Source organism: Gasterosteus aculeatus, chromosome 1, assembly GCF_964276395.1.
Source record: "Gasterosteus aculeatus chromosome 1, fGasAcu3.hap1.1, whole genome shotgun sequence".
Classification (NCBI taxonomy): Eukaryota; Metazoa; Chordata; class Actinopteri; order Perciformes; family Gasterosteidae; genus Gasterosteus; species Gasterosteus aculeatus.
The window spans coordinates 22,267,019-22,283,422 of NC_135688.1; the positions used below are offsets into that span (position 1 = coordinate 22,267,019).

At 42.4% G+C, this 16,404-nt stretch overlaps 1 protein-coding gene across 22 annotated transcripts in view; it reads right to left on the reverse strand.

The window, feature by feature from the left end:
* The window catches only part of dgkza (diacylglycerol kinase, zeta a), a 67,836-nt gene that overhangs the window by 14,499 nt on the left and 36,933 nt on the right, over positions 1-16,404 (reverse strand). For all 22 annotated transcript variants that reach the window (XM_078104382.1, XM_078104355.1, XM_078104369.1 and 19 more), the window contains 6 exons: positions 15,649-15,715; positions 14,066-14,106; positions 11,990-12,132; positions 4,970-5,053; positions 4,693-4,749; positions 1,573-1,622 (listed from right to left, as the gene is read on the reverse strand). In XM_078104382.1, coding sequence (XP_077960508.1) covers positions 1,573-1,622; positions 4,693-4,749; positions 4,970-5,053; positions 11,990-12,132; positions 14,066-14,106; positions 15,649-15,715 — 442 coding nt within the window. The remainder of the gene's footprint in view (positions 1-1,572; positions 1,623-4,692; positions 4,750-4,969; positions 5,054-11,989; positions 12,133-14,065; positions 14,107-15,648; positions 15,716-16,404) is intronic.

The window sequence follows — 16,404 nt, forward strand, 5'->3', positions numbered from 1 at the left end:
AGCCTAACGCGCTACTGTAGCGACTCTCGATAATGGAACTCGAGACATCAATTTGATTTTAATAGATTTATTTAGAAACAGGGAAACAGAGCTGCCGACTTTTCCAAAAACCTTGGCGTGAGACCGAACACCGACGACACGCTTTCTGCTCCGCTGATGGGAGCGCGCGGACGTATCCGCGCAGCTCAATACCGAGCGCGTTGTAAACGTGTCCATGGACAGGAAAGGGAACCTTACATTACTGTTGTGTTCTGGCCTCCCCTCTCCCCTCTTTTTCAATGGTAGTCTCCCAATTTGTTTGGCGTGAGAAATCGGAGGTGTGGCGTGAGAGCGTGTGAAACCGATCAAATGCGTGACAGTTGGCAGCCCAGGCTATGGGCAAAGACTGCAACAACTCCAACTTGAATTAGTTCTTATAAAAGTTCAAAGAATTAGGCATTGTATTATTTGGGTTGGTTTGTCTGTCGTGTTGTTACGGGCCAGTCCTAGGCCTACTTGTGCTTATTCTTTGCAAATTCACATTTACTTCAATAAATGTATTATGATTGTTAAAACTGTATGTGTCAGAAAACAGTGTCCTATATAGGTGCGCAATAAATTGTGGCTACGCTACGGATTTCGATATGGCTTGGTAGATCTCGATACACTATCAACTTTAAAAGTAGATCTTGGTTCAAAAAAGGTTGGGCACCCCTGATGTAAACCATTCCTCTCGTGACTAATGTTCTCTTTTGCTTAGGACGCTGTCGCGGCGGCAGGTAAGACACTGTTCATTTTATGCATATAAAATTCATCTTTTGGGGGGATTCTGCCAAGCAGAACTCTGTGTCACGGCCCCTTGATTATCCCGGTTTAGGATGGAGTCCAATCGCCAAATATACTGCATTATTTCAATATTATACTGTATAATAAATGTTTGTGAGTCCAGTTCTGATTGAAATAATAGTCCGGATTGTCAATCCTGGTATCAAACATTACTATTAGACATAAGAAGAGGTGCCCTTAAAAGATCTTGTCTATGTATGTGCATTACATAGTGTAATATTCTGCTCTGGAGAAGCTGTCCCTACCAGTCTGATTTCTGTTTTGGCTCTAAATGTCAAAACAGAAATCAGACCGAAAGTTGCTCTATCATACAAATAAGGGAAGAAACGAAATTGGACCAGATCATGAAAACATGCACGTTCCCAAAACCAGTGACCCAAATAACAGATAAGACAGCTCCGGCTCCGACACACTCAACTCAGCCAAGTAAGCATTTGCAGATAGAAGTGGGGGGATTATATGCGAGAAGACACTCAATCCTTCTCTTACCCGCACACATCCCTGTGTCTTACGGGGGGGCTGGGGGGGAGGATCAAACCGGAAGATACTCGGAACAGGGCTTACTCAGACCAGAGGTTACTCAAAATGGGGATTACTCAGTACGGGGGTTGCTCAGACCAGGGGCAACTAAGAATGGGGGTAACTCGGAACGGGAGTTACTCAGGATTGGAGTTACGCCTCAAGGCTACACAGCAGATTGAAGCTTTCAACTGCTGACAGAAGTGTGAGTGTGTATGTGTGTGTTACCTTTGTCCCTCTCCTTCTCCATCTCACTTGTCTTCGGGCCCTTCTCCAGTCTGGACAAAGGGAACACCAAAAACACAGGACCTGCTTGAGTTCATTCTACGTTCATAGACATTTAGAATTCTCAGTTTGAAACACGCAATGCACAATCACAACTCACATAGACATCCTGATATATTAAGTGTATTACAATGATATGTCAAGGATCATTGTTGTGCACCTAATCCCCTTCCTTTACTTCAGTGGTTCCCAAACTTTTTCAGCCAGGGCCCACAAGACCCCCTTCCCCTCCCAACAAAAAAATGTATTAAATTAATTAATAGCATTATAATATAATAATTGGAACGTGTTGAACTAGCGAATCTTCCTGCTGTCCTCCTGCACTTTGCTCTCAACTCTCCATCATTTAACGGCCGTGTTTGAAGTGCCCCCAATCTCCTGAATGTTGACAGCCCTAATATATATGTATATCTCAATCCAATGATTTTCATGGCCAATATCGCTGAATTTGTGTATTTTCCTGTTCAAATATGGGGAGGAGGCAGCGACGAGCGCCTCCTCTCGGATCGCGCAATTGATCACACACATAAAAGATTTAAGGAATAAAGTACGAGAGGCTGTACTTCATTGTAAATTATGTACTGTTCGAGGGTGTTGTTGGCAAACCGTATTGCTTTTATAATACAGTTGCCAGCGACATCACAAATATTAAGTAAATAGCTGCCTTTCAGCACAAAAAAGGTTGTAGCCACCTAATGTGTGTATCGCATTTCAGTAGCCTACAGAAAATCATCCCTGTGTGTGTGGCTGTTGCTATGCAACAGACAAACAGCATTGGGAACCTCACGTTTATTAAACTAGCACCAAAAGTTGGTTGATGATTAGCTAGGCGTTCAACATTCATTTGTGTGTCCTCTGACAACATCCCAGGTCTCCTTGCTCGATGTCGCACCCTCTCATTCATTCACATTTGTCACGGTGTGGTTCCTGTCCTGTCTTATTTTGTACTTTTCTGCCACTCGTGTCCCCGGGTAACTTCACTTCCTGCCTTGTGCCGTCATCCCCTGTGATTGTCTGATCGTTTCCACCTGTGTCCAATCACCTGCACCTCCCTAGTGTATTTAAGCCGCGTGTCTCTTGTGTCACTTGTCGCGTCATTGTCTCTTGTCCTGGATGTCTCTAGTTACTGCCTGCCGTTTTTGCCCCTGTTCCTGTTTGCGTTTTTGCCCCTGGGCCATTTTGTGTTGGAGTTTCTGACTATTAAAGTCTTTTGTTTTCGAGAAGCGTCTGCATTTGAGCCCTGCCTTCCACCCACCCTGACAACATTGCTCATTACGTCCACCTGAATTGTCCACTTTAGCTAAAAGGTGCCCTAAATCAGTTTGCGAAAGCTAGCATTTTCCAAAACCAGTCATTTGGAGCATTGCCGGCCTTTTTTTAGGCGACCGTCACCAAGCTAAAAACTGAAATGACAACTAACGGTCAGGCTAAATATTACTTATTTTGATTGTGTGCTGATATGGAATGCCCCGGTCAATGTAAACAGGTATACTGTACATTATGGCTCAACATAGTACACCCTGTGACTCACTCTCAACCACTTGATTTCATCTACCCGTATTAAAAAAGAATATACGATACACGATAGGAAACATAACCAGTAGTCAATGTGCAAGCAGCCATTTGATTCGACTTAGTCAGTAACTCCCCAGCCACGAACCTCACCGCACGTAATTGAAAGGAACTTATGTTGTAACATCTTATTGCTTAGGTGTAAACGCAGGATTCTCTTCCATCTTTTTTAATCATGATATCAATACTCTCTCTCTTTGATGCAGAGGTGAACAGTGGGAGATGATCCCCTGAGGAGGGGGAACAGATGTTTGTTACCTTAGACTATATAACTCAAAGCTGTAGAAGGAAAGCTTTGAGTAGCCTTTACGCATGATTTGTATGTCTGTCAACTCCGGTTCATGTTTGCATGTAATAAATGTCCTGTTCATGGTGTCCTTGTACTCCGTGGTTGCCATTTTTTTTTTTAACAATTTCAATTAAAACATGCTGTGCTTCGTCAGATGAGACTTTTGCCATATTCTCCAGAGAGCTTCAGAGTGACCAAGTTGTTCTAATGGGTCTGTTCTTCTGTACCGATGCTCAGTAGATGGTACCAGCAATATTGTGGTTCTGATGGATTTGTTCCTCTATTCTGATGCTTAGTAGATGGTAGCAGTGACGCTGTGGTTCTGATGGGTTTGTTCTTCTGTACTGATGTTCAGTAAATGGTACCAGTAATCATGTGGTTCTGCTGGGTTTGTTCTTCTGTAGTGAGGGTACCAGTGATGCTGTGGTCATTTGTTTGTTTTTTCAGTACTGGTGTTGAGTAGATGGCACATGTGATGTTGTGGTTCTGCTGGAGTTTATCTTCTGTACTGATGCTCAGTTGATGCTACCAGCAAGCTTTGTATTCTGATGGGTTTGTTCAGTTGTTTGCGAAGAGTTGAACCTCCTTGCTCGCAAGTCTAATTTCTGCTTGCTCTTTGCAAGCGAAACTTGAACCTCCTCACTCTTAATTTGTTGCAAACCTCGTTTTTGGATTGGCTGGATTTCATCTCTGTTGAGTTGTGCATGCACAGAACTATGGAAGCCCATTTCTGCACTTTAAAAAATGAAGGGGAAGATTATGAGATAAAACGTTAAAGCAAATAGCTCGCTCAAGACAGACTTTTGCTCGTGAATGTTTGATTTGCGTGCGCAAATGGACCTGATTAGCACTCGGATTTTGCCGTCATAGAGAACACACTCAAACAAACTGACGAGCATTAGGTCCCCTGGCTGTCTCCTCACCGTTCTTGATTGTATGTGGCAGTTTAAGCAACGCTACGAGTTGGTGACCAGAGGGCAGCGGCCATCAGCGAGAACGCTGCCTGGTATTGGTCCGTACAGAGAAAGTGAACCTTTACAAGCAAAAACAGCAGACATTGACAACTAACACCCTCAACCTTTATTTGGACCCATCATACTCACAGCTGTTTTAGAGATGCATTACCATTCATTCAGACTCCATCATTCTTAAGATAATTCTGTGATGTGTTGATTTAAATAACAGCATTAACACACACTGACCTCAGTCTTGGATTGAAGTCAGCAGCAGTGGTGTTGGAGCGATGGATGCATCCTGCCCTGCAACACACCAACCAATTAGTAAACTTTTAGATAGGAAGGAATATGACAGGAAGGGCTTACTGTTGTTCCTCTGTCACTTGAACATGACATGAAGTGCAGAGCTTGTACCCAGTGGCTGTCGCCACAACTTGTGAAATCATTCATTGTGTTGTCTGTACAATGGAGATACAACATTCATCACTCCACGGATTGTGTGTTTGCCAAAGAGAACACTAACCTGCTGAGTTTGCTGGCCACAGGAGTTGTGTTGTGTGTTAAAGCTTCAGAGCTGTCACTGTTCACTCGCTGCCTCTGGGAAGAACTAGAGTAGAACACAGGAAACAGGAGTCAGTGAACAAAGTCCTCGTCATCACAGAGTCTTCACTGAGGCCCTCTGCCTCCACGGCCTCAGGCACCTAAAGAATGGCGATGGGATGGGATGTGGTAGGTTAATTCTTCTGGAATGTTCAGATTATTTTCAAAAAGAAATATTTTTCCCTCACCTATATTTGTAATACACATCAGTGTTTCCCACAGATCCAACAAAGTCAATGCGTGGGGGGGTTGGGGGGGGTACTACTGTATGTGCACTACAGCTCACATACTAGCTGTAGAGCACGTTCCACACCCTATATAACTTGCAGTTACAGCCTACATGCTCAAAGTCTGCAACTTCTGTCAGAGCAACGGATTTTGCAAGACAAAAAAAAAAAAAAGACACACCAGACAGACGCGGTGTGTGTGTGAGACGCGTGAGTGACAGACAGAGGGGAAGCAGGGAAAGGAAATGCAGACAAATAAAACGCTGCGTGATTTAAATAGCGTTTTTTTTTAAAATACACCAAGCGCAATGTGTGGCGGCCGGTGTTAAATTGTAGCGCACCGCCACAAATTATGTGTGGGAAACACTGCACATTTATTTCCTGAATGTGCGAAACACTAAACTCCCCTCTCTGATTTCCACATAATGCTCTGTCAGAGAGGGAATGGTTGAAAACAGTCATGAATTCACCCTTCGTGGCCAAATGTAGGCTACTGATGACTGCCTGCCTTTTAATGCCTATGACAAAAAACCTTTTTGTGACCTCCTCACTGCATCTCCTCACTAGTCTGGTAGCTTTTGATTGTCACTAGATAAAATGTTGAGGAATTGAACACTGAGATAATGACCATAAGTGAGATAACAGCACAGAAAGAGAGAAGGAGAAACAAAACATTTAGAAGAAAAAGCTCCTTAAGAACCAAGATGAAGCAGACAATTTGTGAACTCCAAATGAGCAAACTGCTAGCAAACTGCTAGTAACTTAAGTATGACAAAAAAGAAAAATGAGTCGCAGGACACAGCTGGCAACATAATGTCCACTGGGGACATTTTTGTCTAGAAGTCTTAAATCTGCATTTTCTCTTGTGTCCGTTCTGAGAAAATGACTACTTATTCCTTGATTTATTCCCTCAGTAAAGTCGTCTTCTCTAATACAGCATGATGCTCGTCTGGTTTACCCTGTTCTGTCCTCAAGTACTAGTCTGAGGATGTTCTACCACCTGTTAGACTCCAGTGCTGTTCCCTCTGTCCATAAGCACCTAGATGATGCTTTGGTGGTGATGTTGGAGAAGAAGTGGCTGTATTTACTGAAAAGTAACTGTGTAGAAAAATGAAATCAGTTGAAACCAGCATGGACTGCTTCTAAATCAGCCTCTTTACTAATGGGATGTGATAAAGATGTTTAAAACACCCACATATTCATATTTTGATCAAGCAATCTGTTTGTGTCGGACGTCAAGTCGAGGAAGTGGTAGGAGGTTGCTATGGTTACTATGCAGAGAAGGAAATTAGATGGGATAACAGTACATACAGATTCCATTCATTAGTAAGGTGGAAGATAAATATGACCGTGTCAGATCAAAAACATCAACAACACAGCAAGCGACTCTCTCCGAGATGAAACAACGTCCCTGTGGTTGAAAGCATTCACAATGTTCAGCTCTCGTCATTGACACTGAGCAGCCGCACGGCCTCTGGGGAGGTGGCTGGCTCGCATCATTTTTTGCCAGCTTCCAAAGGGCTGTGCTGCGTTGCAGAGAGGGGTGCAGTGTTGAGCCCACTGAAACGGACTGGTATCCCCAGGTCTTCGGTGTAGAGTCAGGGAAGTGTAGGGGGTTTTGTTTATCTTGTTTCCTTATGGTTTCAGTTAAGGAGGTAGGTATTTTAACAATATAACAACGTGGATGGGTAAAAATACGTTAGAACATTAGATCAGCCCCATCTCGAGTCACCAATAGACTTTAAGAACCACAATGCACCCACACAGCAGATCCTTTCTTCTTCCTGTAGCAAACTGTTCAACTCATAATCCCAACTCACTGGCTTGTTCTTTTCCCAGTATCACATGGTCTTTATCAGCAGACTGAGATTGCTCAGTTTACTTTGAACTGCAGATGATTGTAAACCTCTGTGGGATCTCTCATCCATGTTCAACTAAAAGCTGATATTCAGGGTTCTCTTTCTACTGTAAGTGTGATCTGAATCTTATAGAGGGAACACGTTAGTACCGTGCACTCCCTACAGTAATAAAGGCAGCGACCCTGTGCCCTGACACGCAGTGTGATAAACTCAAACACCAGTCAACACACTGATATAAAAATGTGTTAAGAAATTATTTCTGTCAGACTGCGACATCTCCCACAAATTGTTAGATTTGCTATATTGTTCTGTCGTGAACCTTTCAGAAATTTAAATTAAATTAAAGCAGAAGAGCATGCTTAGCAATTATAATTTGTGTGATCATGACCCACGTTAGAATTGTAGTTTGTGTGTTATTATATTTTAATTATTATATTAGTATGCTGTTAGATAAACAACTGTAAAACACACATGATAAGTAATTTAATTACTGTACATGTGAGGTCTCAACCCCAGCGTGGCGGCAGGAGGTTGCAAGGGGGCGCCGAAGAGCGAGTCCTCCGGAGCCAATCACCAGAATTTTAAACACCTGCGAGGGAGGACGCGTCCTCCGGAGCCAATCACCGGAATTTGGAACACCCACGAGAGAGTAGACCTATAAGAGCAGGCCGACGCAGCGGGCGAGTTGTGAGGTATTGCGAGTACGCTTCTCTGCTCAACCCTTTGTTTCTCTGCCCCTGAATTCCTTTAGAACCAGTGAGCCTCCGTGTATCGACCTTCCGCCTTCTCCCGACTACAAACCTGCCTGTTCCCTGGACGCCCGTATTGCCTTGTCCCTTGAGTCTACAGTTACCTGTCGTCCTAAAATAAATATTGAGAGCTCTGCTCTTGGGTCTGAGTCTGTCTCCAGAGTCCATTCCTTACAGTACACATGAAATCCAGCCACAATGTAATGTTAAGCCTTGGGGAAGGATGCTTAAACCTTCGCTGATGGATTTCTTCCATATTTTCTTACCAATGAAAGTTTTCTCCTGTCAAGGATTTAGGAAAGCCCTGCAAGACAATTGTTTTGATTTTGGACCATAGATCATATGAAATGTGATGATTTAAGATGTGTTATGCTTGTATGCGTGTATTAACTATTAATATTATATTATTAGACAATATTATGCATGTTATGTTTACATTAAGAAGTAGTGAGGGACATTCAGGAGAGGGCTTTCAGGTTTCAGATGGAGTCACAGAGGAATGTTACAAACGAGCTACGTTTAAATATGCAGCCAGTCACATACGACTGCAACACAAAGGACACACCGTGCAATTTCTAGACTGCAACAAGACTAGGGGAAGACTCCTGTGAGAACCTCAGTCTGTCCCAGATCGATAATTTTGTTGATACTGCTACAGGCTCTTTGAGAGTGGCGCTAGACGCTACTGCTCCTCTGGAAAGAAGAATAGCAACAAGAAGGAAGTCTGCTCCGTGGTATAACCCTCAAACACGGAATCTAAAGCAACTGTGCGGAAACTTGAAAGATTTTCAGATTTCAAAGTGGGCCGCGGCATTCTTGAGTTTGGGAACCGCTGCCATAGACCATTGTATCCTGTTGCAGAGACTAGAACATTTAATTGGTATCAAAGGAACTGCACTCAGCTGGTTTAAATCCTACTTATCGGATCGATCCCAGTTTGTGCTTGTAAACGATGAATCCTCAAAGACAACCAATGTCGGTCACGGAGTCCCACAAGGTTCTGTACTTGGACCGATTTTATTTACCCTCTATATGCTTCCTTTGGGGGATCTTATCAGGAAACACCGCATAAACTTCCATTGTTATGCAGACGATACTCAACTGTATCTGTCGATCAAGCCAGAAGAGACGGACCAGCTAGTTAGACTTCAAGAATGTCTTGGAGACATCAAAACTTGGATGACCGGCAACTTCCTGATGCTAAACTCAGAAAAAACAGTTATCTTGATAGGCCCAGAGCGCCTTCGAAGCCAGCTGTCACGTGATACAGTTTTTATGGATGGAATTGCTCTGGTGCCCAGCAGCACCGTCAGGAATCTGGGAGTTCTCTTCGACCAGGATATGACCTTCAACTCGCATATAAAGAAGACTTCAAGGACTGCCTATTTTCATTTACGTAACATATCAAAAATCAGGAACTTCCTGTCTCAAAGTAATGCAGAAAAATTAGTTCATGCGTTTGTCACTTCCAGACTGGACTACTGTAATTCTTTGTTATCAGGCTGCTCTTGTAAATCTCTTAAGCCTCTCCAGTTGATTCAGAATGCTGCAGCACGTGTATTAACAAGAACTAAGAAAAGGGATCATATCACTCCTGTATTAACATCTCTGCACTGGCTCCCTGTTAAATCAAGAATAGATTTTAAGGTACTTCTCTTCACCTACAGGGCACTTGCTGGTGAGGCACCGTTGTATCTTAAAGAGCTTGTAACACCTTATTGCCCTACAAGGCAGCTGCGCTCCATAGATGCCGGGTTACTTGTTGTTCCTAGGGTTTTAAAAAGTAGGCTGGGGGCCAGAGCCTTCAGTTATCAAGCTCCTCTTTTGTGGAACCAGGTTCCACTTTCAGTCCGGGGGGAAGATTCTCTATTTCGCAAAATAATATAGTTTTATGAAACCGTATTTCACTTTTTAATTTAATTGCTTCTGTTAGTTATTAAATTAGATTTCCTTTTTAAACTCAATTTGATTCTTTTGACTTTTCACCTCCGGCCGGGGCAAAGGAAAAAGACAGCTGAGCCTTGTTTCTGCTGACGGACCCCACAACACCGATGTTGAAGGGTGAACAGAAGCCATCAGCTCAGAAATCATTTCAGAAAACAAAATGTTTGGTGTGTGGGCGTCTTTCAGTGTGTTTGTCAGAGAGACAGGGGGATAGAGACCAAAGGAGAGAGAGAGGTAATTATAGTGGGAGGAATAACGCTAACCTCTGGCCCTGCGTGGGCCCAGCACTCACACTGTGTGTGTGTGTGTGTGTGTGTGTCTACATGGAGCGCTGTGGCTCTCGCTGCTCTGACATGCATTTCTCTCCACATTCACTGTTTTCCTGACTCCAAACCCGTCCCTCCATCTCTCCCTCACCCACCCCCTGCCTCTTGGCCTCATCTCTCCTCCTCATCCTCCCACTCGGTGCACTCAGTATTGCAAATCAGCCCGCCAACACACGTGCACTCACAAAAGTGCGTGCACATTCACACCAGTAGGGATTCTGTTCTTAGGATTACCATGTTGTGTTGCTCTGCCTATACTCTCGTTGTACCAGTTCCGTTATTTAATCCCTTTTTTCTATACTGTATGTTAATCTCTATATGTTCACGTTTCATAACTAAAATGCCGGGAGAAATACGACTTTCCTCTACATGTGTTTGTACCTTAAATACATCAGATATTGGCCGCTGCCTGCTAGGTGTCACCTCGGGTATCTAGGGTCTAAATGTTTCTGAACAATAAATCTGATCACTGTCTTTCTTTAAATTCGCAGAACAACAGTGAATGTATCTGTTGCGAAAGAAGAAAATTGTTTCTCCACAACATATCAACAAGCCTCATTGTTGTGCTGGCTGATAAGTTCCTTCATTAGTGTGGCTGATCTGATGCTAAAAATAGTCCACTACAAATGCAGCTTTTAGGAACTGACTGAAACTTCCCTCAAATACAACGCTCTTAAAGATCGTTCGTGGAAACCAAAGGCCCTGTGAGCCATTTTAACAGTGTTGGAATGGGTCCTAAAAATAAGAGTAACATGAGCAGGTCTTCGGCATCTCCCTTCCAACTCTCTGCGATATTCTCATTGTAAGAGAGAACGTGCAAGGAGCCTCAGCAGACGACTGCTCTAACAGGCTGCTGTAGGTGTGAATTTAATCAGTGTGAAGGTGTGTGTAGATATGCTTTAAAGGATTTCATATGGAGGCAGAGCAAAACACACACCAGTGCACACAAACACACCCACGAATGCAACCATAGCAAATAGTAACACTTCAGGACAATAAACTGTGTAAAATTAAGATAGAAAATATTTTTCCTGTGTTTATTCACACACACACAGAACTACAGCCTCTGAATGATGCAGTTCTTTGCCCTCCAACAGGCTCTATAGGCTTCACTACTCATACTGTGAAGCAGCAACACCACATCAACATACACTCGACCAATGGGAGTGAGCCAAGCCCCTCCCACACAACCAACCATTTACTGTACATGGACATGTAGCAGCAAAAGAAACCTGACGTCCTATTTCTTCACTGAAACACAACACATGTTTTGAATGCTACGCTTTTGTATATCTGTTTCATGTCGAACATGAATCTTAGAGCAAAAATAAAATTGAAAGAAAACGGTTTCAGCAGAGAGAAAGAGTCAGATAGACAGAGACAGAAAGACCAAACAGGCGGACAGAGAGAGAGGCACTGGCCGCTCTCCTCATGGTGAGGGTTCAGTGTCCTCCTTGGATTTATGTGGACATTAGGAGCAGAGGACGGATCAGGACATGATAAGTACACCAGCCGTTTTCCAAAAGCCGAAATCTATCACTGTAACTGTGCCTTTGAACGATATGGGGCCAGTGTGTTTCTACAGAGGACCAGCTGGAGGTCAAACTACCAACCAGGAAGTGGGATGCAGACTCCCAGTAGCAGTTATTACCTATTATGTCTTTGCCTGATCAAAGAACGCTGCAAAAGACCACATTTTGGGCTCTAGGGTTATCTTCTTCTTCTTCTTGAAGGCTAGACTAATTCTGACATTAACATTAAACGCTTCTATTGTGCTGCTCTGTGGCTTTTGGCTCTGAAGGTTTAACCTCTAGTGACACTGACAGCACCTGACCTACCTGCTTTTCACCAGGCTGGAGGCGGGGTTAACCAAGTCTGGCATGGCAGAGGGGGAAGTGCCCACTGTTATCGTGACAACCAGTTCGGGGTCCAATATAAAGATTTCTTCTTGGGAGATTTCTGACACATAGTTGAGATGTTCCTGAAAAATATGAGGCAGTTCTTACCCTTCTGTGAAGTGCAAACTTAATACAACATTCATCCATACTGCACAAAAATATCCATCTAAATTGCATGACTATGAGATGCAGCCTTCAATAACCAGACATTGAAACACCTCAAGCTTTAACTACAGTAGTGGTCAAAGGTTTACATACATTTGTAAAGAACATAATGTCATGGCTCTCTTGACTTTACAGTTATTTCTACAACTCAGATTTTTCGCTGATAGAAGTATCTGTTCCAATCACTCTTTGTCACAAAATCATTCATGAAGTTTGGTTCTTTTATGACTTAATTTTGAGTTAATTATGGCACTGTTTTGTCACGATCAGGAAGAAAACGCAAGCTACCACCTGCTGCTGAGAGAAAATTGGTCAGGAGGGTGAAGAGTCAACCGATAACCACCAAAAAGCAGATCTGCCAAAAATTAGAAGCTGCTGCAACACAGGTATCAGTGTCCACAGTCAAGCGTGTTTTGCATCTCCATGGACTGGGAGCCTGCCGTGCAAGAAGGAAGCCCGCACTGTCCAGTAAAGTTACTGAATCGATTTTAAGTCACTGAATCGAATCGTTCTAAATGAACCCAGATGGTCCATGAATCGAATCGCCAACCATGAATCGCGATGCGAATCGAATCGTTGTTAAAATGAATCGTTACACCCCTAATGTCTACCGTCAAGCACGGTGGTGGTAGTATTATGCTGTGGGGCTGTTTTGCTGCCAATGGAACTGGTGCTTTACAGAGGGTAAATGGGATAATGAAGGAGGAGGATTACCTTCAAATTCTTCAAGATGACCAAAAATCATCAGACCAGAAGGTTGGGTCCTGGGCGCAGTTGGGTGTTCCAACAGGACAATGACCCCAAACACACATCAAAAGTGGTAATACAATTGCTAAATCAGGCTAGAATTAGAGTTTTAGAATGGCCTTCCCGAAGTCCTGACTTAAATCCCATTGAGAACATGTGGACAATGCTGAAGAAACGAGTCCATGTCAGAAAGCCATCAAATTTAACAGAACTGCACCAATTCTGTCGAGAGGAGTGGTCGAAGATTCAACGAGAAGCTTGTGGATGGCTACCTAAAGCGCCTAATTAAAGTGAAAATGGCCAAGGGACATGTAACCAAATATTAGTACTGCTGTATGTATTTTTTTGACCCAGCAGATTTGATCACTTTTTCTGTTAACCCATAATAAAGTCATAAAAGAACCAAACTTCATGATTGGAACAGATACTTCTTTATCAGAGGACTTAAAATAACGGGAAACTCAAGAGAGCCATGACATTATGTTCTTTACAAGTGTATGTAAACTTTTGACCACAACTGTATACTGACAGCTGTGGTGCTTAGTAATCTTTATTTAACGATTAATAAGCACCGCAGTTGTGTCATGCTATGGTCATGCTCTGATCAAAGCAAAACATATGTGCTGTATTGCATGGATATTGATTTCCTCTTGGGGGGCATATAAAGTGTGTCCAGCTGCTCTGATATATCAGTATGAATGGGTTGATAAATTAACTCAGAAGATAAGTGAAGATAAGATAACTAAATGTCTTTCCACTCAGTCATATGATCCACATGTCAATGAGTAAGCTCCAGTGAACACATGTGTCGATGATCTCAAAGTGGCCACCAGCTTTATCAGAAGCAGCAGGAGATGAGAGGCTCAGGACGCATATGGGCTGGTCTATTCTCTGCGAGGCAGGTTGCTCAGGCCCTATTGTGAATGACTCCTCTGCATTCACCATCAAATAAGTCCTTTCACCTGATCCTATTTAAAGAAGATTCTTCCCAAAATAAGCTAGAATCAGTGGGATGCAGCGACAGGCTGTGCTCTTTGTGGTAGAGAGACCTATATTTCCACTTAGATATATTGACAGGATAGTGTAGGTGAAGGAATTAATTACCTGTGCTCGGTCAATTCTGTAGAAACGATCCGCGGTTGTAGCTTAAAAGACAAACAGAAACAAGGGATGAATCTTCTCTTTAAATGTATCTGATTGAAATCAGATCGTCTCTAAAGGATTCAGAAAAAAAGGCAAATGGCATTCATCATTGTTCAAATCTACAATCAGTATTAGAAACAATGGACTCAGGGAGGCTAAACCCCTCATCGGGCTTTGCAGTCTTTGCAGACACTCCCTTCTTACTCTCTTTCCACTAACAGTTCGGTCTTTCTTTGATCTCAGCTATATTCCACCTGGACTGTATGTGTGTGTGTGTGTGTGTGTGTGTGTGTGTGTGTGTGTGTGTGTGTGTGTGTGTGTGTGTGTGTGTGTGTGTGTGTGTGTGTGTGTGTGCATGCACGCATTGATAAAATATTTTTTTCTCTGATATTTTTGGTGAGCTGCACCTCTATGTATGCACAAATGACAAAATAACTAATGGGACAATATACATTTGAGTAAGAATGTATTTAATAAAAAATAAACTTTAAATGAACCAGAAATAAAATCACTGCCACTCAACCAGGTGGGAAATAAATATGTTTGCTTACCTAAAAATGCAGAGCAACTGTGCTATTTTTATGGCATTGATGTTATAGCTGATTGCATTTCATCTCTTTGGGGGCCTTATCTACCTTGAATCAGGACTAAATCCATATTATTGAGATACTTATGGTATGAAGACAAGTTAGTAATTTGCATTAGATGGAAGAGAGAGAGGAGGGAGGAGCTTATTGTGCCATCGCCAGTCTAGATCTATAGAAGTATACCTGGGGAGCTGATCTAAGGCAAACCTGAGCCAGCCCTATATGGTTTCAGGAGATGAGTTGTCAAAGCCACAACTCACTTGCAAAGCCCTTACTAGTCAAGCCCTATAGCACCCCATTTCCCAGTAAAACACTGCACACACAGAATCTAAGCTTGCTTGAGGCTTGGTTAGTCTAGGTTTCCTATGAGAGGATTGCTTGGATTTAAATTCAGGGCTGGCTCAGGTTTATAGTTAAGGCTTGGACTAGCCCCCAGATATGCTGCTATAGGCCCACGCTGCAGGAGGACTTCCTATAAACACTGAGCCCCTCCCTCCTCTTTTCTACCTTCATCTTTATATTGTACTGGACTAATATTTTTATCTGACATGTAATGTAATTAGTTCTATTACTGTACTGCCTGTATTGTTATCCTTTTTTCTTGCTAATCCCCCCTAATCATTAATTAATCTCGGCTACATTAAGGGCATATATTAACTATTAATTAATTTTGACAGACTAAATAAATACATTGAGAAAACACAGCATATGCATATTTACAAAAAGGTAAAAATCTTTTTGTAAAAAAAAAAAAGTTATACAGCCATTTTCCAATGCGATATCAGTGGGAATAAACAATCCATTTTGTCATTTGAGTATAGCTCAAAGAGTAGCACAGCAGAAACTTAATTCTCTCATTATTTGCAGTAAGAAAATTATGTCATATACATTCACGCGAGTAGGGATTTGACTTGGTTGAAGAACTGATGAAGGAAAGAGCAGTAGCGATGTACTTACAGTCTAGGAAACACCACTTTGGAGATAATCTTTGCGAGGAAAGACTCTTTGGCTTGGCTGTCTCCTCCTGAATGACAGACAGATAGAAATAGTTAGATTTGAAAGCAGGAGAAAAAGGAGAGTTTTAGTTTAGAAGCGATGCATCCATCACAGAACAGAGGAACCAATGAGCTGATGGAGCACCGCCGAGAGCAGCAAAACAACCAGAACTGGAACGTTTCTTAGTTAGACTTAGTGTGAAATTGTGGGTCAACAACAAACATCACAGATGATGACACTAGAAATAAAAGAGAGGCTGTAAAATAAATACTCAGCCATCAGCCTGCTTAAAATGAAGGACATTAACAAAACACTAGGCCCAAATCTGATTGACAACAATCTCTTAGGCCAAACTTAATCAGCAACTTTGGTCTCTATAGCAGCGTGGTGTTCTTAAAAGAGAAAAACAAGAAGTTAATCAGGTTGCTGAATATCTGATCCTTCAAATGGAATTCAGCTAACGCTGAACACATTTGTTAATGCAATCATGCCAATCCCTTAAAGCAGTGATTCTCAACTGGTGGGTTGCGACCCGTTTTTAATTTTAAAAAAAATTTATCCTGTGATTTTATTTTGAAGGGACTTTTTTAATGCAGCGGAGTGACGTTTTTTTTGCCAGCTCGTCCGTCCATGTTTTCAGCAGCGTGTTCCAGGTTTATTTAATTTATTTTGAATTTGTGCAAAAGCTGCTCCTCAAGACATAGTGTTTGTCGTAGA